Below are 24,550 nucleotides of genomic sequence, written 5' to 3' on the forward strand. Positions count from 1 at the left end.
GTCCAGCAGGAAGTGGTGTTTTCTTTCGTGTCTGACCCAGTGCTCCCTGTTGCCTCCTCTGTCCATGTCAGGAACTGTCCAAAGCAGGAGCAAATCCCCATAGAAAACCTCTCCTGCTCTCCAGACTGGAAATAATACAACTTCCTGTTGGGCATACAGCAGCTGATAAGTACTGGAAGGCTTGAGATTTTTTAATAGAAGTAAATTACAAATCTCTGGCACTTCATGGCAGCAGTTGATTTGAAAGAAATTTTTTTTTGGGTGAACTACCCCTTTAAAGGAGAAGTCTTGTGAAACTAACAAATGACAGGTAGGCAGGGGGGTGCGGGAAGATAATAAAGAAACTATACACACCAGTCCCCGTGCCCCTGCACAGCTCTCTCCCACAGTCGCTGAAGGTCATTTTCAATAATTTTTAACTGGGTTCCCTGCATGTCACGACCCCAGATCCTTGTCACATACTCGGCTGATGGACTGCCTGCTTAGCCAGTCAATGCCTACAGCGGTGTCCATCCCCAGTTATTGGCTGAGCGGGCGATCCATCAGCCCAGTATGTGACGTTGCAGCTGGAGGAGCTGCAGGAGGCCGGTGGCTATTGGATATTATTAAGGAAAAGCTTTTTAATAGACAGGAGTGGAGCTGTTTCTGGGAGAAGGCTGTGTTCACACAATGCATATATCTGCATTTTGATTGGTGAACTTATTGAGAGACCTGGGAGTTCACCAACCAAATTGCATCATAATTATCCAGGTAAGGATCCCCTCCTTGTCTATTTATTTCAACAGCTTTATATATAATTCTCTTTGGCAGCCCTTTCAACATACAATTAAATCAGATTGTCAGCCGTCTCCTTCATGTTAACAAACCGGTCATACATAACCGTATACCAGTGGTATCTAGTGACAGGAAATGCTGGGAATTGTAGTGTATAGAAATGTCTGTGAACCACAAGTGTCTCTCCAAAAAGTTGGGAGGTATGGAGGAAGGGCTGACTGCAAAGCATTATGGGGAACCTTGATGTCATGTGTTTTCAGTCATCATTGTCATAAACTTTACAGTAATGGAGCCTTTATAAACCTGCCAGAGACACAGTCTGATTCGTCTATAGCAACCAATCACATATCACCTTTCACATCCTAACAAGCTCTAATAAAATAAAAGCTGAGCTTTAATTGGTTGCTATGGCAAGTTAGACTGTCTAAGTTGCACATGGCAACCAATTACAGTTCAGCTTTTATTTTACCGGAGTAATTTGAGAAACAAAAGCTGAGCTGTGATTGGTTGCTATGGGCCACATAAAACCATATTGTTTAGTGTTCTTAGTGTGGCCTAACCATAAGCTGTTGGTCACAAGGGTGTTTAGTGACCTCTGCAGTAAAGCGCATCACCAGTCATTAATGGGTTAATGCTTCAGATGTGTTTGCCCGCAGTAACCATGGCAACTGTGCACTGTGATGACAAGCGCTTCTGTCATAAAGGTTATATAAAGCAATGCACCGCCCCCTGATCAGTGCCATCTTGGATGCGCCAGAGGACCTTGAGCTTGACTACTTTACTGCCCCCTACCCTTGATGGAGGTTCTAGCAGGGGAAAAGGGGTGGTCTGCTTTAGACTACCCCTTCATCAAGTCTCAACCATCTTGAGAAGTGGACCTGGATCTATGAGAGAGAAGAGATACATCCGCCTAGCCATCAATAAGGTGACAGATACTGCAGCCATTTCTCTCTCACATCCAGTTCATTATATTTATAGTATGGTATTACCCTCTAAGCCCAGGGGAGGGGCAACTCTCCAGCCATGGCTACCTCGAGGTTTCCCCCACAGGGGTTTTTTCCTCGCCTGAGTGCTGGAGGGTGACTCTTTGTGAGTCGGGGGTCTGCCTTTTTTTCGTGTCATGTATTTTTAAATAAAATTGGGCCCCTTTGACACCTGATTACAATGTGTTGTGTCTTTATTTTGCTTTCTTTGGTTTAACTTATTATACTTGGGAGTTGGGGATCTATCACATATTGCAGAGTGATAAAGCTGGACATCTGCCTGCTACACAGATCCATCACCTGCACAATGAACGCAAGTAGGATGGAGCAGTGGATAGTAGAACTCCTGCATTTATGTGCGTATCCCTGGATTAAAGGGGCACTCAAATCTTGAAGAAAAAACATACATCGAGAGGTTTATACCTACATCTGTAAGGTTTGTCAAGTTTTTTTTTTTCAAGTGACTGGGTCACACCAATCATAGCATAGCATATCATAGTATAAATATACACATCATATATACGTTGTAGATAAATGCTAAAATCAGGGATTTAATCAAATCCCTAAGGATTTGATGTATGTATCGTGCATGTGTGTGTACTATGTATGCATACAGGTAACGTGCATTTCTTTATATCTGTGTATGATGTGTGGATATTTGTATCTAATATGTACCTACTAGAGATGAGCGAACCTGGAGCATGCTGGAGTCCATCCGAACCCGTGGAAAACATGGATATAGTCATTGGCTGTATCCATGTTTTCCAGACAACCTTAGAGCTTTATCCAAGTTCAGAAGCCCCAGCTAATCAAATACCGAACGCTCGGGTTCGGATGGACTCGAACCCGAACCCGGTTCGCTCATCTCTAGTACCTACATATTATATTCACTAATTTGTATCTCCCCCTTCCATACCTAAACCTGCTGGGGACTCAACGCCCAAGTGTCATTTTAGCAGGGAGAAGCCTCTTTGACTCTTTGTACCTGAGAATCAAAGCAATTTTTATGCTATGTGAGCAGAGATAAATATATTTAAGGTACCATGTGTCTACGTCTCAGCCCTGGCTCATCCAGCTGCAATGTCACAGAGCGGCTAATGGATTTCCTGCTCAGCCAGTCAGTGACTGTAGCGGTGTCCTGTCCCAGTCACTGATTGGCTTAGTGGGTGATCCATTGGCCAAGTGTGTGATGTATTAGTTGGAGGAGCTGCAGGAGGCCGGCGTCTGTCAGATATCTTTAAGGAAGCGCTATGAGGGCATGGGGACAGGTAAATATACTTTCGGTATTATATTCCCGCACCCCCTGCCTGCCTGAGGTTTGTTAGTTTCATGCCACTTTTACTTTCAAGAAAATTAAGTGACACACTATGCTGTTTGCATAGAGTGACTGACAAGTTACTAGCAGTGAGCTAACATCCCTGGTCACATACGCAGCTCTGTGCAAAGTCGCTATAGTAATGTGAAAAATTTGGCGCTGGCTATATCTGGTATATGTAGGGTGGGCCCCAGCTGTTGGGTCCAAGGTACCCCAGTCCGACACTGGTTCTGTCCAAGAACTGATGGCTACTGTTGGTTTCTATGAAAAAAGCTTGATGACAACTGATGCATGTTTTCTATTCTTTGTGGTATCAGTTGTCATTCGCTTCTAATAGAAACAAGTGAGCCAGACTTCCGGACATGTGTGCACCCAGCCTTACACTTTAACTGTCAATGCTAATGTTTAGGGAAATCACTCTCAGTTTTTATTATAGGGCGCCATCTTGTGGTAAGTGTTGTAAGCGTAACCATGGATTTTAACGTTATCAATGATAAAACTTGGGAAAATAACACGGTCTTTCAAGATTTACTATAACCCTTTAACAGATAATAGATTTAACTATTTAATGTTTACAAGACACACTGCTTTCTCCAGTATGATTTATTAAGTTTCCACTAGAGATGAGTGAACTTTAAGTTTTTATTAGATTTCACGCTGTAAGTTTGGCAGCGAAATCCACTGTGATACTTGGTACCATTATAGCTTATAGCCCTGTATTCTCGCAGTGGATTTTGATTTTATTCATTTTTATTTCATTTCCTTATTTAACTAATTAGCTGCCATGCTGGTAAAAATAACAAACCGCCCATGCTCCTTTGTTGCACTCTTGCTCGAGTCTCTGGGTCCCTGCTCACTGACGGCCCGCTAAGCCTATCACTGGCCACAACACTGTCACAGTTTCTGGCTGAGTGAGCTGGAGGCGGCTGCAATCAATGGGGAGACTCGTAGGAGGACACCAGGGGAGCGCAGACATAGGTCTTTTTTTTTCATTTTCTATGTGTATTAACATGTGCAGCTGCCATTTTTACGAACTCTTTGTGAACCCTTCAAAAAGTTCGGTTCTGTAATGAACCAAACCTTTTGCAAAGTTCGTAATGAATCTCATTTTGTGAAGTTCGGTTTGCTCATCCCGAGTTTCCACATTATAATCGATTCTCGATAAATTCCTGGTGGATGAGTAACTAGAGAACAACCTGTTACGTAGTTTTATGTCAGTCTACCCTGGAACTTTAGTCACAGGAGGGTGTGACTGTGTACAATAGGATTGATATAGATAAGTATACCAGATGGGATGGATGAAATGCAGCGGTCACTCCTATCGTACTGTTATGTCTTCTGTTGTCTGTGCTGTTGTAGAGAAGACTGGTAGCCATGTTTAGCAATGCAGCTGCTGAAGAAATATATTCTAGATAATGCATTCTTCTTTCCGAACCATCACTGAGAATGTTTTATTAATGGAAATTTAGAATTACAGTGACTTTCGCTGGACTCTAAATATGAAAACTATTCCTAGCCAATGCTCCCTATATATCCCCTGGCTTGTAGCCCTGCTGACCATTGGGAATTGGTTATTTTTACAAGCAAGTGGCCAGGTAAGTAACAACTTTAAATTTGTGTTTCAAGTTATCAAGCAGTCATTGATTTACCTGTATTGAATCTTGCCCTTGTGCCATTGGTCACATATGTTTTATTCTCCATAGAGACTATGCACCATAGAGACAAAGCCAAGAACTCACAAATATAGAGACCACATTTTAATCCCCCCAGGCCAATTGTGGGGGTGAAGAGCATTAAAGAGGCTCAACAGACCTCACCATACTTCTCTTATATCTCAGTTTGCTGGACAGTGTGTCATTATAGGGTGGGGGTGAAATTTTGGGATAAACTGCAATCCACGAAAAGTCTCCCTGTGTCCACGTCATAAAATAATTTTGACTTGTGATTAAGAGTTTTGGGCTTCGTTTACACAATGTCATCTTTCGGCTTTATTTTTGGATGGCTGTATGGTCATATTTTTGCCATCCAAAAATACAGATGTGAAACAATGTTGTATGGACATAACCTTGATCTGCCAGGGTCTGTGTGTTCAGACCTACACTGATTGTTAGATATAGCTGGGAGAAGTTTCTGGCTGACTGCTTCACTTTCTGGTTCACTGGCAGAAAATTTGTACCATTTAAAGCGACTCTGTACCCACAATCTGACCCCCCAAACCATTTGTACCTTCGGATAGCTGCTTTTAATCCAAGATCTGTCCTGCGGTCCGTTCGGCAGGTGATGCAGTTATTGTCATAAAAAATTACTTTTAAAATTGCAGCCTCGTGCCCTACGGGAGTATCTGTGCCCTAACTTTGCACCAGCCCTCCGTTCCTCCTCCCTACCGTCTTCAGCATTAGGAATGCCACTGGAACATTTTCTCCTGTTTGAACATTGCACAGGTGTCTTAAAGGGAACCAATCACACACAAATTGGCCATAAAGATAAGGAAACGTGCTGGTACATCAGCCAGCACGCTTCCTAACCATCCCCCTGTCCCCTCCGTCCCATGAACATTCAGCCCGCAAAGTTAGTTTAATAGTGTCCCGCGCTGTATGCAAATTACCATGTAAGTAGTCAAGGTGGGCGGGCGGCTGGTCAAGTAGTCCCGGTGGGCGGGGGCTTCGTCATGTAGTCACAGGCTCCTGGGCCGCCTCCGGTGCTGTAATCACGCCCCTCCGGGCGTGTTGTAAAGCGGCTCCTGGTGACGTCACTCGGGGGGGCCGGCATTGCACGTCGGCCGCGCCGACGTCTTTACTAAGCTGCGCGTGCCCAGTACAGTGGGTGAAGCCGCTGCTGTACTACGCCGCGCAAGCGCAGTACAGCAGCGTCTTCTCAGGCTGCACTGCGCTTTACAACACGCCCGGAGGGGCGTGATTACAGCACCGGAGGCGGCCCAGGAGCCTGTGACTACATGACGAAGCCCCCGCCCACCGGGACTACTTGACCAGCCGCCCGCCCACCTTGACTACTTACATGGTAATTTGCATACAGCGCGGGACACTATTAAACTAACTTTGCGGGCTGAATGTTCATGGGACGGAGGGGACAGGGGGATGGTTAGGAAGCGTGCTGGCTGATGTACCAGCACGTTTCCTTATCTTTATGGCCAATTTGTGTGTGATTGGTTCCTTTTAACGATCAAGCCCATGTGCTGTGGTAACACAGGTGGTGAATAATAGGCAATCTGCCTGGAGCATTCCTAATGATGAGGAGGGCGGGGAGGAGGGACAGAGGGGTGGTGCAAAGTTAGGGCACAGATACACCCATAGAGCACGGAGCTGCAATTTTAATAACTGCATCACCTGCCAAACGGACCGCAGGACAGATCTTGGATTAAAAGCAGCTATCCGAAGGTACAAGAGATTTGGGGGGTCAGATTGTGGGTACAGAGTCGCTTTAACAGAAAATAACGAAAAAATCTTAAACAGTTAAAGGGGTAGTGCGGTGCTTGACATTTATTCACTAAATAACACATATTACAAAGTTATACAACTTTGAAATGTGTGTTATTTAAGTGAATGGCCCCCTTCCCCGTGTTCCCTCCACCCCCAGAGGTGTGGTGCATTATACTCACCGCATTACTGTCGACCCCGGCCGCCATCTTGGGACAATGGCGTAATCTTCAGGAGGCTGGCCTGTCCTCTCCAGCCCTCCCTCATGCCGGCCCCCCTCTGACGGGTCCTTAGCTGCTCAGCCGCAATTGGCCCAAGATGGCAGTCGGGGTCGATGAGTATAATGCACCACACGTCTTGAAGGTAGTGGGGGGAACATGGGGAGGGGGCCATTCACTTAAATAATAAACATTACAAAGTTGTATAGCTTTGTAATGTGTGTTATTTAGTGAATAAATGTCGAGCACCACACTACCCCTTAAAGGGGTACTCTGACGGAAATGATTTTCCTTTAAATCAAGAACGTTATACAGATTTGTCATTTACTTCTATTTAAAAATCTCAAATCTTACAGTACTTATAAGCTGCTGTATGTCCTACAGGAAATAGTGTATTCTTTCCAGTCTGACACAGTGCTCTCTGCTGCCACCAGAACGGGAAAGCTTTCTGTGGGGATTTGCTACTGCTCTGGGCAGTTCCTGTCAAGAAAAGAGGTGGCAGCAGAGAGCACTGTGTCAGACTGGAAAGAACTCACCACTTCCTGCAAGGCATACAGCATCTGATAAGTACTAGAAGACTTGAGAGTTTTAAATAAGTAAATTACAAATCTGTGTTACTTTCTGACACCAGTTGATTTAAAAGAAAAAGTACCCCTTTAACTCTTTAAGCTTACTTCGTTTTTTCCTGGTTGAAAGATTTTTTTTCTCCTGGAGTACCCTTTTAAGCTTTTGAAAAACCTTTTGACATGTCACAGACACTGGGAGACGTGTCTGGCTTATCACTTCACTGCACTTTCCATTTTCTATGAAGCCAGTCTCCTGCAGTGAGATAGAAAAATGAGTAATTTTTCATAAAAATTTTACAGATACACTTGAAATATATTATTTATTCCATACTGTGAACATCACTTTAGTGCGGCCATAGTTAGGGTAAGTTTAGGGGAGGAATAGAAAAGGAAATATTCCTGAGGACAATTTTCTCTTCTTGAGTTGGCGCAGAATTCCAGCAGAAAAGCTGAAATTCAAAGCTCTAAAAGTTCCTTCTATGGGATTTCTCTAACGGAATCTGCGGCAGAACATTCCACATGTAAATTCCGCTGTGTTAACAACAGAGCGGAAATCCCCTTGAACACAATGGGACATTGCTCTGTACATATTTTACAGGAATTTCAAGCAGAAAATGCATAAAACTGAGTGTGAATGAGCCTGAAATTCCTCACCTATTCCTCAGTGTGAACATACTCTTACAAAGTGAGGAGGCCCAAGCTTTATGTCAGAAGCATAATTTAAATCTTTACGCGTCTTTTGATTTCTAATGTGTTGTGATATACATATATGTATATGTGTATTTTTACAGGTTATACACTGTGATGTCCAATGTCACCATTTAAATGTGTCAAGCAACAGCAGCCAAGGCTTTTCAGAAGGTAAATGGGTTATATTATTTACAATTATGTTTATTGTTTCTGCCATTATTCATTCCCTTACTTCCCTGTAGCAAATAGACTGCTGTGCAGTAAAACGAAAGACAAACAGAAGTTAAGCAGATTGCAGAGAGCAATGTGTCAGGCTGGAAAGAATACACCACTTCCTGCAGGACATAAAGCAGCTGATAAATACTGGAAGACCAGAGATTTTTTTTTAGAAGAATAGAAGTAAATTACAAATCTATACAAAACTTTCTGACACCTGTATCTTTTTTTTTTTCTGGAGTACCCCTTTAATGAGAATCACTGATGCTCTATGTAACCTCAGAAGTTGTATTAGCCAATATGGACTACAATATATTTAGATCAATGATCATTTGTCAAAAAATCATTAAAAAAACATTTGGTCACTGATCATTAATCTACTTTTTTATGTTTGTAATTTCACACTAGCAGAGTATTGGTGCATATAATATTTCTGCATTGTTGTTATGGATGTATGTCCCAGCTATGCTGCAGTCCTTATGATATGACCCCACAGCATTATAGATCCCTGGGGGGTTGGGGTCATTTAACTGTAATACACACAGTTGCAGCAGTTTAAAACTGGCCAAAAACAATGGATCAATAAGCACCTAGAAAAGTTTTCATAAATTCTCCCTACTGCCTCCCTGTGGCATAAAACAACGAATGAGCCTTACCTATCCCTGCCCCACCTCTGCTGTGCGATCATCCTATCCCGGCTGTTTTCCTGTTCTCCGCGCTCTCTCTGATTGTGTGATTGGCTCATGCACAGGAAGTGTTATTTATGGATCAGTATGGATCTGTTATAGATCACCCGGAGGATGCTGTTGGCCCATTCTATGCCTCCGTTTTATTGGGAAGTGGGCATTGTCTGTCTCAAAAGCATACATGTGATTATAGCTGTGTAGACTGTCTGGATTAAACTTTTTTTTTTTTTTTTTTTTACAGACTGTATCATTGACCCAACACCTCCTGTTGTGTCTTTTATTGGGGCACATAATGTAACATTAAAGTGGAATTTAGCAAATGTATCTGAAGCAAGATATATGGTTCAGAGCAAATATGTTAACTTTCCAAGTGAATGGGAGAATACAGAGGTAGGATGTATCAATACTACATATTAAATTGCAGAAAAACAGTAACAAAATACTAGCTGTGCATTTCCAGGAGAATATGCATAGTACTTGGAAGAGTTCCCCTTTATTAGTGACTTCCAGGGTGCCCCTTTAAGAGAAACTTTATCCCTGCCCTTCAAGAGTGAATTTGGTAGCAGACCTTTAACAGTGAATTCAGTATTGGTCCTTTAAGGGTGAATGCAGTACTTGTCCTTTAAGTGTTAATTCGCACAGCCTTTCTCAAGGTATGTGGGAGCTGATAATTCCAATGCTAAAGTTCACTCATTTATTACTACTTAGCCTGCACAGTGAAAGTAATACATTCCCTGGGTTTAACTATTAACTTTTGCAGCTCAAGATGCCCAGATTTGTATATTACATCACAACATCAGTTGTAATATAGGCTATATCAAGTTGTAGCAAAACTGCCTTCTATCCTGTGACCTGTTTCATCTCTGAATTGTGGATGTATGTTGAATTATTATACATGGGCTGTGGAGAACCCCAACCATTGACTTACAAGTATCTAGATCCTTACTAGGCATCTTTGCTCAATTAGTATGCCTGCGATCCCGGGTGCATAGGTGGATTTCCAGGGAATGTATCTTGAATTCCTTGGAAGATCCCGGCATCGCACTGGAGTGAGCTGCTTTCGGACCGAAAGTCCGAAAGTTCCGCTCATCTCTAATCCTTACAACAGTAGAACAATGCTTTATATGTGGGAGAGGAAGAAAAAAATGAAAACTCATAAATTTTAAATTCCAGGGCCATTAAAGGGTTAATATAATTTTCAATTAAAGGGAACCAATTAGCCCAGGAGCGATGTCATTTATCCCCTCCTAGAATGCTGATAGGATACGGGTGGGGAGCCGCCCAGATGACTACTTCCCCGCCGCTGCCTGTCACGTGCCCGGAAAAAAAAAACTATTTTTTTTGGTACATACAGCGCTCCTGAAAACCATACATATCAGCCCAATTGGGCTGATTGGTTCCCTTTAAGGTTGCTACTGTGCAACCAGGTACCACGGTGCCATTCTGCCTGGTCATGCAACTTCATCAATCAATGAAGTGAATATTATTCTGTGAGCGGCTACTACCACAACCCCACAGTTGAGAAAAATTCCTACTCACAACGTACCAAAGTTAAGAAACAAAAGGTTGTGGACCTCACACTATTATTATTATTATACGTCCCTGTACATACCGCTTCCTCTCTGTAGTTAGGCTGATTGCTCCACACGGTAACATTAAGGATCTGCGTGTCATGTGATTCAGGTCCTTCAGCCTCTCCCTCTTTGTGTGTAGAAAGCTGGGGGAAAATGCAGAGACTTCACTCTGCCTCATGGATGCAGCAGCCCTGAAGAGAAGCAGGATGCGGGCAGGTTCTGCTCCTCTATTCTATTCTATTCCTTTTGATGTTTATCCCTCTTATCCTGCACACTCCAGTGTAAGCTGAACATTACAGTGGCGGGCCCCTTTCCCTCTTCGGGCCCCTGTGCAGCCAAACTGCCACATGCGGTATGTCCGCCACTGAACAGGCCAGCCAGGGGCAGATTGGTGCTCTGAGGGTGAAAACTTATTAACACTGGAGATAAGTTGCTAATATCATGGAAACACTGCAGAGGACGAAGGAAAGAGATTTTGTGTGCAATAGGGACATATCAGGAGGTTAAATGCTTCTATCCTGCTGATAATTTCAGTTTAACACTGCTAGTTGTATGTATGGATAGAAAACCCTGACATGTTGTCTCTAAATACAGATAGTGACAGAACCATTCTATACAGTGTGTAATCTGCAACCCTACACAGAGTATACGTTCCGTGTTATATGGATTATTTGTCAGCTACAGTTCTACTCTCTACCCAGCCCTGCCTACAGGACCCTTGCATCAGGAGGTAAGATGGAAGCAATATTGTAAATCTATTTTGTTCTCTCTTCTTTGTTTAATGCATTTAGGATTATTTATGCCAGAGACAATGGTTTGGAAAAGCAGCGCTGCAAAATTTGGTTCTGGGAAAGATGGGTGATAACCAATATGGGTACTGACACATCTAATATTTGTAGTATGCCCAGCAGTTACTGGTTATTTAACTTTATACAACCTGTAAAAGCCAGGTTACCACCCTCCTGATCTGAACATGATTGAGTTATATAGATTTGTAATTTACTTCTATTTAAAAATCTCCAGTCTTCCAGTTATTAGCTGCAGGAAGTGATGTATTCTTTCCAGTCTCAGCTCTCTGCTGTCTTGATCTCAGGAACTGTCCAGGGCAGTAGCAAATCCCCATAAAAAAAACTTTCCTGCTCTAGACAGTTCCTGACATGGACAGAGGTGGCAGCAGAGAGCACTGTGTCAGACTGGAAAGAATACACCACTTCCCGCAGGACATACAGCAGCTGATAAGTACTCTAAGACTTAAGATTTTTAAATTGAAGTAATTTACAAATCTGTATAACTTTCTGACACCAGTTGATTTGAAAGGAAATAAATTCAGCCAAAGTAACCCTTTAAAGAGGTTTTATTATGAAAACATTTTCTGCACATAAGGTATGTGCTATTAGAGCATATGGACATCATAGAAGAACCAGAATGGAAGGCTACATTGTAGCCTATGCTCCCTCCTATAGAAGCAAGGGGATTGTAAAACATGCGTTGGGGTACTGGTACCTGCTAGGCAATATGGGTGGGTGCAGTACTCAGTTTGATTAACCAGGTTACTGTATCCCTGGGAAATTAGTCTTATTCATGTGCTTTATAATGGGCTGGCCTTATTTAAACAGACTGGGGAAGTAACTCTGCCCATAATACAAGGGGAGACAGCAGTTTATTCATCTATTCATCCACCCATTATTAGGTATGTGGACAAATCTATGTTTACAATAGCATTGGCACATTATTTCGCCCTGGAGGTACTCTGTTTATTTGGAATCTCCTACATCTTTTGTCATTATTTTAAATGGTATAATAAACTGGTGTTTTATTGGGATAACATGTCTTGGTTCTTCTTTTTAGTATAAAATATGATTAGTTCAGGAGATTACCTAATGTTGAGTTAATGCCTCTCTGTCTGTGTTTCTCAGATGTCTCTCTGTCTCTCTGATGTCTGGGGCTCTCTCCCTGCACTATGATTGCCAGCATGGGAGCAGAGCTTTGAATCTTCCGCCTTGACTTCCTGTCTACCATAAAAAGTGCTTTTATTGACAAAGGGCAGTGGAGCTAAAACAGTGACACCTAGTGGTCATATAAGTTATAACTTTGAATTACACATAGAAAACAAAAATTTTTTTAATAAGATGAAGTACACATATGTCAAATATTGATGTCAGATGTTTTTGATCATAGGTAACCAAGTTTAACTAACTTTGGGAGGCTAGAAAATGTATTTCACTTTTTGTCTGTACTTATATAATTTGTTTGCGTTTTCAGTTCCGGCTTCTGCACCCCTGTTTGAAAGCCTTAATAGTTTTAGCAGCAACACAATAGAGGTCAGCTGGCTTCCTCCACTTTACCCATGTGGCCCAATTGTTGGGTACAATTTGAGACTTTCTGCTGATGGTGAAACCCCAAACCATATTTCAGTGGCTGAGAAGCAACATTTTCAGTTTTATGGTACAAAACCAACAACAACATACAGGTAATAATACATATAAACCTATCAAAAACCAACAGCAGTATTATAGGTGCTAAGCAGCAAGACAATGAGGAGGTGTGGTTTATCATGAGTTTTGACTGCTAGTGTCGAAAATTTACACCAGCTTCAGAGCTGCTATAGATTTATGAAGGTGCCACACAGCAGCCTCAGACTTGCTTCCTTTACTGAGAGGTGTGCGGCAAGGAGGTGAGAATTTATGAAAGAGCACCATGCACATTTGCCAGTCTTGATTGATCCCCCTATATGTTTTTGAGAGCATAATAGAACAATTTTACTTTTCCTGACTGAAAGATACTGCCACAAAAATGGAATTTATTACATGGTTCATTATACATATATTCTGAAAATAAAAGCTTTGTCTTGAGTAGAGATGAGTGCAACTCTAGCATGTTTGACGTGGCTGAAGAAGTTGGATGCAGCCCAGACGAGTCAGGGAAAACATGGATACAGCCTATGGCCTCTTTGCCGGCATACGTGTCCCCACCTCCTAGACCGCGCAGACACCTGCTCTATGAAATTCAAAGGGCCAGTGCTCCCTTAGGCTGGGTTCACACTACGTATATTTCAGTCAGTATTGTGGTCCTCATATTGCAACCAAAACCAGGAGTGGATTAAAAACACAGAAAGGATCTGTTCACACAATGTTGAAATTGAGTGGATGGCCGCCATTTAATGGCAAATATTTGCTGTTATTTTAAAACAACGGCTGTTGTATTGAAATAATGGCCGTTATTTATTGTTATATGGCGGCCATCCACTCAATTTCAACATTGTGCGAACAGATCCTTTCTGTGCTTTTAATCCACTCCTGGTTTTGGTTGCAATATGAGGACCACAATACTGACTGAAATATATGTAGTGTGAACCCAGCTGAATGTGTAACACCTGCCATTATACTTATATAAAGCCTGCCCCTTCCTGGGATCTTTGCTGACTCTATGGGGAGATTTATCAAACTGGTGTGAAGTAGAATTGTCTTAGTTGACCCTAGCAATTAATCAGATTCCACCTTTCATTTTTCAAAGAATCTGTGAGGAATGAAAGGTGGAATGTGATTGGTTGCTAGGGGCAACTAAGACAATTCTTCTTTACACCAATTTGATAAATCTCCCTCTATGTGTGCCCCTTTTTTGCTGTATAGTGTTGACTGTTATTCTTGCCAGTTTCCCTGTTTCCTGTCCGCCATCTTCCCGGACCTGCCTGTCTGTTCCTGACCTTAGTTGCACCTCGGGCCACCACTGCTATCTAGCCAAACCAGGGGTAGAAACCTGGGTGTTGCCTAACACAGCAAGTCCATCCTGCCTTGTGGTGGGCACTGGTGAAGACTAGTGGCACCTTAGACTCCGCTCCTTGGAGAGACTTAGTCATCTCTAGCAGTGGTGCACGGGAACCACAACCCCAGTCCTTCCAGTAGGACAATGATCCTAAACATACAACCAGTGCTACAAAGGCATGGTTTAGATCAAAGTGTATTCATGTGATATAAAGGCCCAGTCAAAGTCCAGACCTAAATCACATTGAGAATCTGTGCCAAGACCATTCAATTTGACTAAGCTTGACTAGGCTGACTACAAATGCACACCACAATTTACAGATTTTTATTTTTGAAACATTTTGAAAACCAGGTATCATTTTCTTGACACTTGACAATTACTTGCCACTTTGCGTTGGCCTATCTCATAAAATCCAAATTAAATACATTTACTGTGGAGAAATGTGGAAAGGTTCAACAGGTGTGAATACTTTTTTAATGCACTGTGTTTGTGCCATATTTTCTAATATACTGGGTATTGCTTATTTATAGGCTTTTCATCACCGCAGTAAATGAAGAGGGAGAAGGCCCTGCCGCAGAAACTAACATTACTACAATGGGATCAGCAGGTATGTTGTGCATTAAAACTCCATTTTACGGTGACATCCGTGAGTGTGCCATCTATCTGAAAAAGAACCCAACCCACAGTACAATGCTATTTTAACTGCGTGGTTACTGGCACATATTTAAAACACATGGAATAAAAAGTAATCTTTAGACATATGATAACTACAGATTATGGTTATGTTCACATAACTTTATTTCTTTCCATTTATTTTTTTTTAAAATGATATCTGTCATTTTGAGGCCCCAATAATGTCTGTCATTTTGCGTTTTAGTGCCCGTCATTACAATAATGGCTGTTGGTACATTATTCTAGTCTAGGTGGAATGATTGCTCTTTGGGTGCGTCTTTAAATAAAAAGTCTATTCAATTTAAAGGAGAAGTCCAGGCAGACCTCTTTTTTCACAAGTGTCGGGGAGGGGGAAATAAAAGAAATAACATGCTTTTACTTCCCCAGCTCCATCGCTGGTGGCTGCATACCACTGATCAGATTCCCCGGTCCCTGGCCGCTTACTCAGTGGGGACCCGTGTCGTGACGTGTCAGGTCCACTCAGCCAGTTAGGTGCCGTAGCAGGGTCCTACCTCAGCTGCTGACCGGTTGAGCAGACCTGACCCATTATTTTGTTTTCCTTCACTTCCCCAACTTCATCTTTAATAATAAAGACGGTGAAAGGATGTTGAAAAAAAAAAAAAAAACAGTGTGTGAAAAACTAAAAAATAATGTCTGTTTGCAAAAGACGTTCACAAATAATTATCATGATCATTATTTTGATGTCTACACAATGTTCGTTATTTAACGCATTGAGTGCTTTGGATGGCCTTCATTCCATCGACTTCAATGCATTCCATTAAGGTTAATTAAAATAGGTAATAACAGATGTAATTTTAAAAAGAAAAAGTAGACGCCTTTTCTTTCTCTTTTTTTTTTTTTTTTTTTTACTTCGTGTGAACATAGCCTATGGCACAATAAATGGACTCCAATACAGCTATGTAGACAATAAAAAAAAAAAAGTTAGAGGAGTCTTTTTTGTAAGAAAAAGTTTTAACATTTTTTAAAAGTAATTAAACCTGATGGAAACCATGCATATTGGATATCAATATAATCATACCAACCTGAGGAATTTTACCACACAATGACTGATGTAACCCCCCCATATGCAAAATTGCTATTTTTTCCATTAACCTCAAAGGATCCAGTAAAAAAAGTATAAAAAGACAAGGATCCAGTAAAAAAAAAAAAATGCATAAAACGACATGTAACCCCCACTATTGCTGGGCACCACAAAAACATAGCGTGAATAAAGCCTAGGTATATATATACAGTATATATATTTTTTAATTGTAACAGAAAACCCAGCAGTACAAAAAAAATGAACTGACTACCAAAAGTAGTCCTAGGAAGGACTAATGGTGAAGCCACAGGGTTATCGGTATCCATGCCTCACTGATATGTGTAGGATGCAAAGGCTAGCTTGTATGGCTAGCTTGAGAGGGTGGCCCAGAAACCAGCAGATGTCTGGGCAGCAGCATATATTAATAGTTTATCTCGGACAACCCTTTTAATTAACAAACTAGGCTATGAGTAGCAGACACCCGCTGCTAATGACTGACATCAGCGATCCCACAGATCAGTTCTGATCCATGTTCATTCAATCAAAGTGAGAAATAGATTTTTATTTCTTACAGCCAACAGCGTTGGGGCAGCAATTACACTAAAGGTATCTTTATCTCTCTCTATATCACTGCTGCTCTAGGCATGGGAGCTCGAGTGCCTAATGGCAACTACAGCCCTGGGGTACTTTTTAATGCTAAGGCTAGTTGATGTATGTACAGTATGACAATTTCCAGTTTTCACTTCAGTATTCAAATGTTAATATATTTTTATTGAGGATTTGACATTTATTGCACCCAGAGATTTATTACTATACCAAGAGGAAAGATAAGATTTATGCAAAGTAGATAGTCATTGCGGAAACAGGTTACACAATAAAGGACTTTTGTTGAAACCTTTTAGAAAAGATGTATGAGTAATACTGCATGCAATATTACATATTAAAGGGAACCTGACCCCCCTATACTTACCTGATCGAGCTGGGTCCCGCTTCTTGATCCGGTCCGGTGACGGAAATTTCAGCGCCTGAAGACCGGCGCACGCGCTCTGAGATGAGTCCGATGCTCATAGAGAATGAATGAAGACTCATCATTCATTCTCTATGAGCATCGGACTCATCTCAGGAGCACGTGCGCCAGGCTTCGGGCGCTGAAATCTCCGTCACCGGACCGGATTAAGAAGCGAACCCAGCTTGATCAGGTAAGTATAGGGGGCTCTAGCGGGGGGGGGGACACGGGGGAGGGGGGGGGGGACAGGTCCTATTTAAGCACTGAGAATGTCTCCTTAACAGCAGAAATAAGCCGCCTTTCGGTGTGTCTATATTTTGTGCACTTTGAAACACAACAGCTACTGCCTGTACATAGCAGATGAGACTTAGGGCCCTATTAAAGATTATTGTGCGAAAAATCTTGAAATTGTAAGAAATTTAAGGAGACGTTCGGGCGGGGAACTTTTTTTCAAGATTCCAGGGAGGGGCAGGATGAAAAAAACAACGAGCACTTACCTCCCCGGCTTGGTGGTCGTATGCGGGACCATACTACAGCCGCTGACTGGCTGAGAAGGCCTTGAATGTCATATCCGGTCCTCTCTCTTACCAGCACCGCGGGGGGACTGGAGCGGGGCTGAGTGGCCACCAGCTCCAGAGCCGAGGAGGTAAGAGCATGTTATTTTTTTCATTCTCCCTCTCCCAGGCACCTTTTAAAAAAGCTCCCTTTCTGGACTTCTCCTTTAAGAAATAATTTTAAGGGTGCCTTCATACGTACCGGACCCGCAGCAGATTTCACGCTGCAGGTTTGCAACAAAAACGGATAAGTAAGCCGGCCTCTTTAACCCCCTGCATCCCGCAGCCCCAGCCCAAAGCATTCATTACCGCCGCGGCTGTGTGAGGCTCCTGGCTCCCCTTGCTCCTAATCAGCCAATCAGTGCAATGAAAATTCTGCTGCGGATATGTAACCCATAGACCTTCACACTATATGGATCCGTAGCGGATTTCGCTGCAAACCCACAGATTGAAATCCGCTGCGGATCTGGTACATGTGAAGCCACCCTTAAGGAGTATACAAACAATGGTAATTACAATCGTAACTAATGACTATCGTTTTGTGTATTATGGTGACTGATTTCAGATTTTTGGCAAAAGTGCTCATTTGCAATCATGTATCGTTAATCGGAGAAAACAAAAAATGGCTTTATCTAAAAGAACCCTAACGTTTTCTAGCATTGTCACTGCGGATCCACAATTACAGACAAATTAAGGGCCAATTGGGGTTGTTATTTCTAAGTAACGGCTGCTATTTTGAAATACGGATGTTGTTTTTACATAGTGTGAACATAACCTTAAGGTGTATTAATTTAATGTTATTTGCTGCAATTTGGATCTAAAAGTCAAAAAGACAACCATCATTTATTCAATGTATTATTTAGTTATTTAATTACTTAAGTAATTAATTTTCTTATGCTGCGTTTACACGGGACGATAATTCGCACGATTGTACGATTAACCATTTTGAAGTAACAATTTTTTTTATAACGATCAGTGTTTAGACGGAACGATATATCATACGGAAAATTTGTTTTGCGATCGTTTTGCGATTGCTTAAGCCTATCTCGCACATAGGTAAAATCGGTGAACGACTGTTTACACGGAACGATCTACGAATTTTTTGCGAACGACTAGCGACGATTTTAGAACATGTTGTAAGATCAAAATGAACGATTTCTCGCTCGTTGCTTGATCGTTCGCTGCATTTACACGTACGATTATCGTTCGAATTCGAACGTTATCGTGCAAATTCGCACGATTATCATTCCATGTAAACGCAGCATTATTTATTTTAATAAATGATGGACACAAATAATGTTCATGACCTTTATAAACTTTCTAAACAATATAAACTATGCTATGTTCATGTATGTGCTAGACTACATTGTGATATAAGTGGATCCGTCAGTCAACTTTTTATTGTCTGGGAAAGGGTCTACTCCCAAATGGCCGGTCATGTGATATGTCAACCCTCAAGCATAAGTAGAAGATATTTCCATATAGATGAGAACCAGCATCTGTTCACTGTTATCATGTTGATCTTGGCTATGGCCATTTCTTACAATTCAGTAGTGCTGCTTATTGACTAACTTCATTATCAGAGACACCATACAAATCCATCAGAGATAAAATTACACAAATCCTCTTGAAAATCAACAGAAAATATCCATGGTAACCTACACGGGCGATGCTTCAAGAGGTAGCTCAATACAGTCGTATTTATTTCCAGAAACCCAATGGAGTCTGTCTTCAGTGTAACAAACAAATTGTCAATCCGGCTGCCTGGACCATTAACATTGAAAAATGCAATCTCCACATTTAATCATTCTCTATTTAGTTCCAGATCAATCTCAGTGGTTCTTTATGTCAAGAAATGACACTCTCAAACTGTGGGAAAACCTGAAGTATGATGTGCATGAAGCTCAATGTCTCAGAACAGGCAGCAGAATACACAGTAAGTGTATACTCCATTTAATTATATCGTGAAAATAAATGGACATTATTCGCGGTGGTCTTCATATGAAAATAATCACTAGGTAATCTTGCCTAGTTATAGCCAACATGTACATTTATTATGTTCGAAAAACTCTATTAATCATACATAAAATAGGGCAGAAAATGAGCGATTAGCCCAATCACAGAGGAAGAGCATAAATGGCAACATTTAAATTTTTTTCCAAGGGACACTTCAGCTTTAACAGATGGGGCGGGGCTTATTGTGGGTGAATATTTTGTGAGTGTGGGGTTTTGGGTGTGGTTTTCAAGGGGCGTGGCTTCAGAAATTTCTCTAAATTGGCCTTATTGTATGGACCTTACAGTTAGGACAATAAAGAGCGAGCATTACAGACTCCAGGATCAGGCCCCCAGCATATTACAGACCCCAGTGTCAGACCACCAGCATATTACAGCAGTATTAGGGGGTCTGTAATATGTGGCTTATTGGAAGTGGCTTATTGGAAAATGGGTGTAGGTTCACCAAAAGGGGTTTAAAAGCAACACTGCATACCAGAAATGTGCCAAAATTTGGTGCCCAATTATGACGTAAATTAAAACAACTTAATAGATGGCCTAAACTTAAAATGGGAAGGATAGATTCACAAATATTAAAAATGCGGCCTTCATTTTGAGGTAAAAATACAGCCGTATTTTCAATATAATAATGTGAGGTGTACCCCCTGTGTGATGTTATATGGGAGGAGCGGCCGGTCACTTGCAAGGTGTTGTAGTGTGACACCACTTCTATGGTGGATGGCCGAGATACAGCCGGACCTTGAGATGTTGTCACATAACGCCAGTGCTCCTCTACATAAATCCCCTGAGCTTCGGAGCTGCGGGGACATTTGTAAGCCCGGCGTAAAAAACACCGGAATTCATAAATGTCCCCCAATAAGTACAGACTTTTGCAAAGGGTGTTGTGGGAATTAGCTATGGTATACACAGGATTGACTCATTTGGCAGACAGAGACAGGGACACAAAGTCCAATTAAAAAAGTCCAGTTTATTGTGGTGCCGGCAACAGAAAATAAACAGCCTTTACACATCAGACAGATTCAATGGCAAAACACAAAACAAAACCCTGCTCGTCTGAGCACTAACTAAACAGTTCACCTTTAACTAACTCCAGCACCTTACTACCAGGCACTGGTACAGCTACTCACATAGCAGTTTGGCACCTCCAGGCATGGCACAGGACTGAGGAGGAGAGTGACCACTCTGCCTGGCCTCTCTATATGCACCGGCTGCAGGTGCAGATGATTAGGCCTCAGCCTTGTCCACTACCAGAAGTGGACTATGGATTGGGGAACCCACCCAACTCTTCCCCAATCCAGAAAACTCCAGGCCCTATTTTGGCTTCCTTACAAAGCCAGATAAGGTTTTTCCTACAAACACACTGGGCACTCCCTGGAGCTATAACTCGTATGACAGGAATCTAGGAGAAACATACCTGACATCTATTATTTCCCCAGTTAATGCTTGAGTGCTCAACTCAATGAACCCTACTGAAATTAATGGGAGACTCGAGCATCTAACCAGGTGCCCCCTGCTTGGTAGAACATAAGGTGCCTGGTTCACCTTTAAGAGATTTGTAAATGAAATGTGCAAACGTTAGAACACAAAATATAATAGGTTACGGCAAGACATGTTAGAACTCCGGCAGTATGCTGTCAAAGTTTTAATGAATCTGATGTATTTTGCAGGACCACGACCAGACGTCTTTTTTTGGCCATTTTTTGTAGGGATGTCATGTCACGTCCAAATAATGTCTGTCCATCAAACGGCCAAAAAGACATTGTATGGTCATGGCCATGTATTGCATTTTTTCATTCTTGTGGGACTGCTCCTTTAGCACAAAGAAACATTTCCAGATTTACTTCCTAACGTTCCAGTCAATTTTAGAAAAATTTTTAGAAAAAATTTGGCAGACTTAGCTGATAAATGTCTTGTCCTCATTTCTTTCTTACCTATCATTACTTTTGCTAGGTGTCTCTGTTAATGTGCATACCCAAGTAGTCTATTTCTCAGAGAGCAAGTATATTTGGTTAAAAGGAGCCACTAACATGACTGACACATCTGACCTCAAGATATTTTACATGGGCCATGGGAACATAACTTCCTTATCTGTAGACTGGTTACGTAACAGGATATACTTCATTATGTACAATCAGGTAAGAATGTGTTATGCATGCAGTCCTGAGCTAGGCATGTATGGCTTAGTATCTCTTTATGCAAATCCAGGTAACAAAGTGTATATATAAAACAGTTTTAAGATACAAAGGATAACTTCAACCTGAGGGCCTTTTACACAGGCCGATTATTGTGCAATAAGTTGGTAAATTGTTTGAATTTAAGCGATAATCTTATGGTGTAAACACGGCAGTGATCAAAAGTACTTTGTATTTGTATTAATTGACCTCAAAATCATTGAGACTCTGTCAGCAGGTTTATGCTGTCCTATCTCAGGGTAGCATAAACTAGTGACAGAGAAGCTGAACGGAATGATGTATGACTTACATTGTTCTGTGCAGCTGATTCAGAGATATCCTCCTAAATAACATAGATAATAAGTAGTCCTCTCCATAATGAGCGGTTATGAGGAGTTATCTATCCATGCTGTATACAGGGACTGCTCTAACTGTCAATCAGCAGCTGGAGGGTGGGAGGAGGGACACATCAAGAATCACATTCTCCTGCATATTAGGAGAACGGCTGAACAAAATTATGTAAGTAATACACCGATCTGTTCAGCATTTCTGTCACTAGTTTATGCTGCCCTCATTTAGAGCAGCATAAACCTATTGACAGATTCCCTTTAAAGAGGAAGTCCCAAGAGAACGAAAAAACACAGGTAGGCAGAATCAATGTGATGTACCTGGTGGTAAATGCCCTTTAATATTTTAAGGACCGTCATGGCATCCTGTCACTTAAGGACCCATGCTGTACCCGGACGTCATGGAGTCCACCGGTGCCGCAACTGCTGAACTTACATCAGTGGCAGGAGCTGTGCTACTGTCACTGACCGATCGGGGCCCCCACAGCGTGACTGCGGGGGTTCCGATCGTTGTATCTGACTGCCAGAAGTCTCTTACCTTCCTCCTGGCAGTCAGATCGGCGATCACTCTACAGAGACTGCACAGGCAGGCTGTATGCAATGATCGCAGATTTCACTGATCAATGCTATGCTATGGAATAGCAGTGATCAGTGTAAGAAATCCAATGTAAAAATGTTAAAGTCCCCTAAGGGGACATAAAAAGTGCAAAAAAAAATAAGAGTTTTAAAAAACACACCATAGCCCAAATAAAAGTTTAAATCACCTCCCTTTCCCATTTTATGAATTTAACACATAAAAATAAATAAATAAATAAACATATAATATACCGTAGCGCGGTACCGCGCGGTACGATTGGCGCTCTGGTCACTAAGCCTGCACAGGCAGGCTCAATGAGCAGATCGCCGATAACACTGATCAATGCTATGCCTATGGCATAGCATCATCAGTGTATAAAATGAAAGTAATCAATGTACAAGTCCCCCAAAGAGACTTAAAATGTATTAAAAAAAAAAGTTAAAATCACTAACACACTACCCCAAATCCCTGCCCCAATAAAAGTTTAAATCACCCCCCTTTCCCATTATATAAATAAAACATATAAAAATAAATATATAAACATATAATATACCATAGCGTGCGTTATTGTCCGATCTATTAAAATATAACAAGCGTCATTGCGAACGGTGAACGGCGTACACGAAAAGAGGGAAAAAAGTGCGTGGATTACCGATTTTATGTTATATTATATATTAAAAAAATTTATAAAAAGTGATCAAAACGTCTGATCTTCACAAATATGGTATTAACAAAAACAAGAGCTCAAGGCGGAAAAAATGACACCCCATACAGCCCAGTAGGTGAAAAAATAAAAGCGTCACAAGCGTCACAATAGGCCCATTTTATTAATAATTAATTGCCAAAAAAAAGGATTTCATTAAAAATATATATATATAATATTAGAGAATCTGTGTAAACCTGCATATAGTTGTGTTCGGGCTGACCTGTAGAGTACTAGTATCATGTCGCTGTTACCATATAGTGCATTACGTAGACACAGGAACCCCCCAAACATTACCATATTGCATTCTTTTTTACGATTTCACCTATTTATATCTTCATAAATAATATATTTGGGCTTCCATCATACACGTTATGGTAAAATGAAAGACGCCGTTACACAGTACAACTATTACTGTAACAAACAAGCCATTACATGGCCTGTAGATAGAAAACTGAAAGTGCTAGAGCTCTTAGAAGGGAAGGAGGGAAAAACGGAAACACTAAGATCAAAATTTGCGCGGTCCACTGGGTCATTTTGGACCTGGTCCACAAAGGGTTAATATGTGCTGTCCACGTGGCTCCTCCAATGAGAGGAAAATATAACTTTAGCTGTATGAGGATTTATGTGTACTTGAAATGTGTATGTTTCTTTATTGTAGATATATACATGTCATTTATTGAACTGCACTACCGCTAATATTCCATTAGAAGATGTTCAGAAGCCAAAAAAGATAATAGTTGATCCGAATAATGGGTATTTTTTTACTTTATTATTTACCTTACTGATTTCACTATTCAGCATATTTGTCCGTGTCTGTTCAGACCTCAGCATGGCCCTCTGCCTGTGAGAGCCTGCAGTTTTAGCCATGATTCAGTGCCTGAATTGTATTTTTTTTGCACCAGTCTACACTGTTATGTTCTAGCGCTTGCTCTGTGCTGATTGAAAGGTTCTACCACACCCGCTTGGTTTCTTTTGCTAGCCTAGTCCTGGGCTGCAGAGAGTCTGCACTGAGCAGAGATGAAAAGTGGCTTTTGCCACTCATCTTCTTTCCCTGTCAGTCTCTGTTCTGTGTGGTATGGATGTCAGAGGGCTGGTCCAGTCACGCCTTGGACCAGGACTCTGACATCTTATAAGAAGTCCACTTGTGGTCTGGTACCTTGCTTGAGATAATCTGTTGTAACTTGAGCTGGTGCTTCATATTGTGTTAGATTGGTTCTGACCTCTTTCCTTGTCTTTCTGTTCTG

The 24,550-nt window shown here is 41.5% G+C and overlaps 1 protein-coding gene across 3 annotated transcripts in view; it reads left to right on the forward strand.

Annotated features, from left to right (window-relative positions):
* The first annotated feature begins 4,375 nt into the window (after nt 1-4,375).
* ROS1 (ROS proto-oncogene 1, receptor tyrosine kinase) overlaps nt 4,376-24,550 on the forward strand; it is a 114,400-nt gene continuing 94,225 nt past the window's right edge. For all 3 annotated transcript variants that reach the window (XM_069974931.1, XM_069974929.1, XM_069974930.1), the window contains exons 1-9: nt 4,376-4,667; nt 8,082-8,151; nt 9,124-9,272; nt 11,051-11,186; nt 12,719-12,926; nt 14,749-14,825; nt 19,312-19,428; nt 21,456-21,640; nt 23,965-24,059. In XM_069974931.1, coding sequence (XP_069831032.1) covers nt 4,572-4,667; nt 8,082-8,151; nt 9,124-9,272; nt 11,051-11,186; nt 12,719-12,926; nt 14,749-14,825; nt 19,312-19,428; nt 21,456-21,640; nt 23,965-24,059 — 1,133 coding nt within the window. In that variant the 5' untranslated portion in view covers nt 4,376-4,571. The remainder of the gene's footprint in view (nt 4,668-8,081; nt 8,152-9,123; nt 9,273-11,050; nt 11,187-12,718; nt 12,927-14,748; nt 14,826-19,311; nt 19,429-21,455; nt 21,641-23,964; nt 24,060-24,550) is intronic.

Source organism: Dendropsophus ebraccatus, chromosome 6, assembly GCF_027789765.1.
Source record: "Dendropsophus ebraccatus isolate aDenEbr1 chromosome 6, aDenEbr1.pat, whole genome shotgun sequence".
Classification (NCBI taxonomy): Eukaryota; Metazoa; Chordata; class Amphibia; order Anura; family Hylidae; genus Dendropsophus; species Dendropsophus ebraccatus.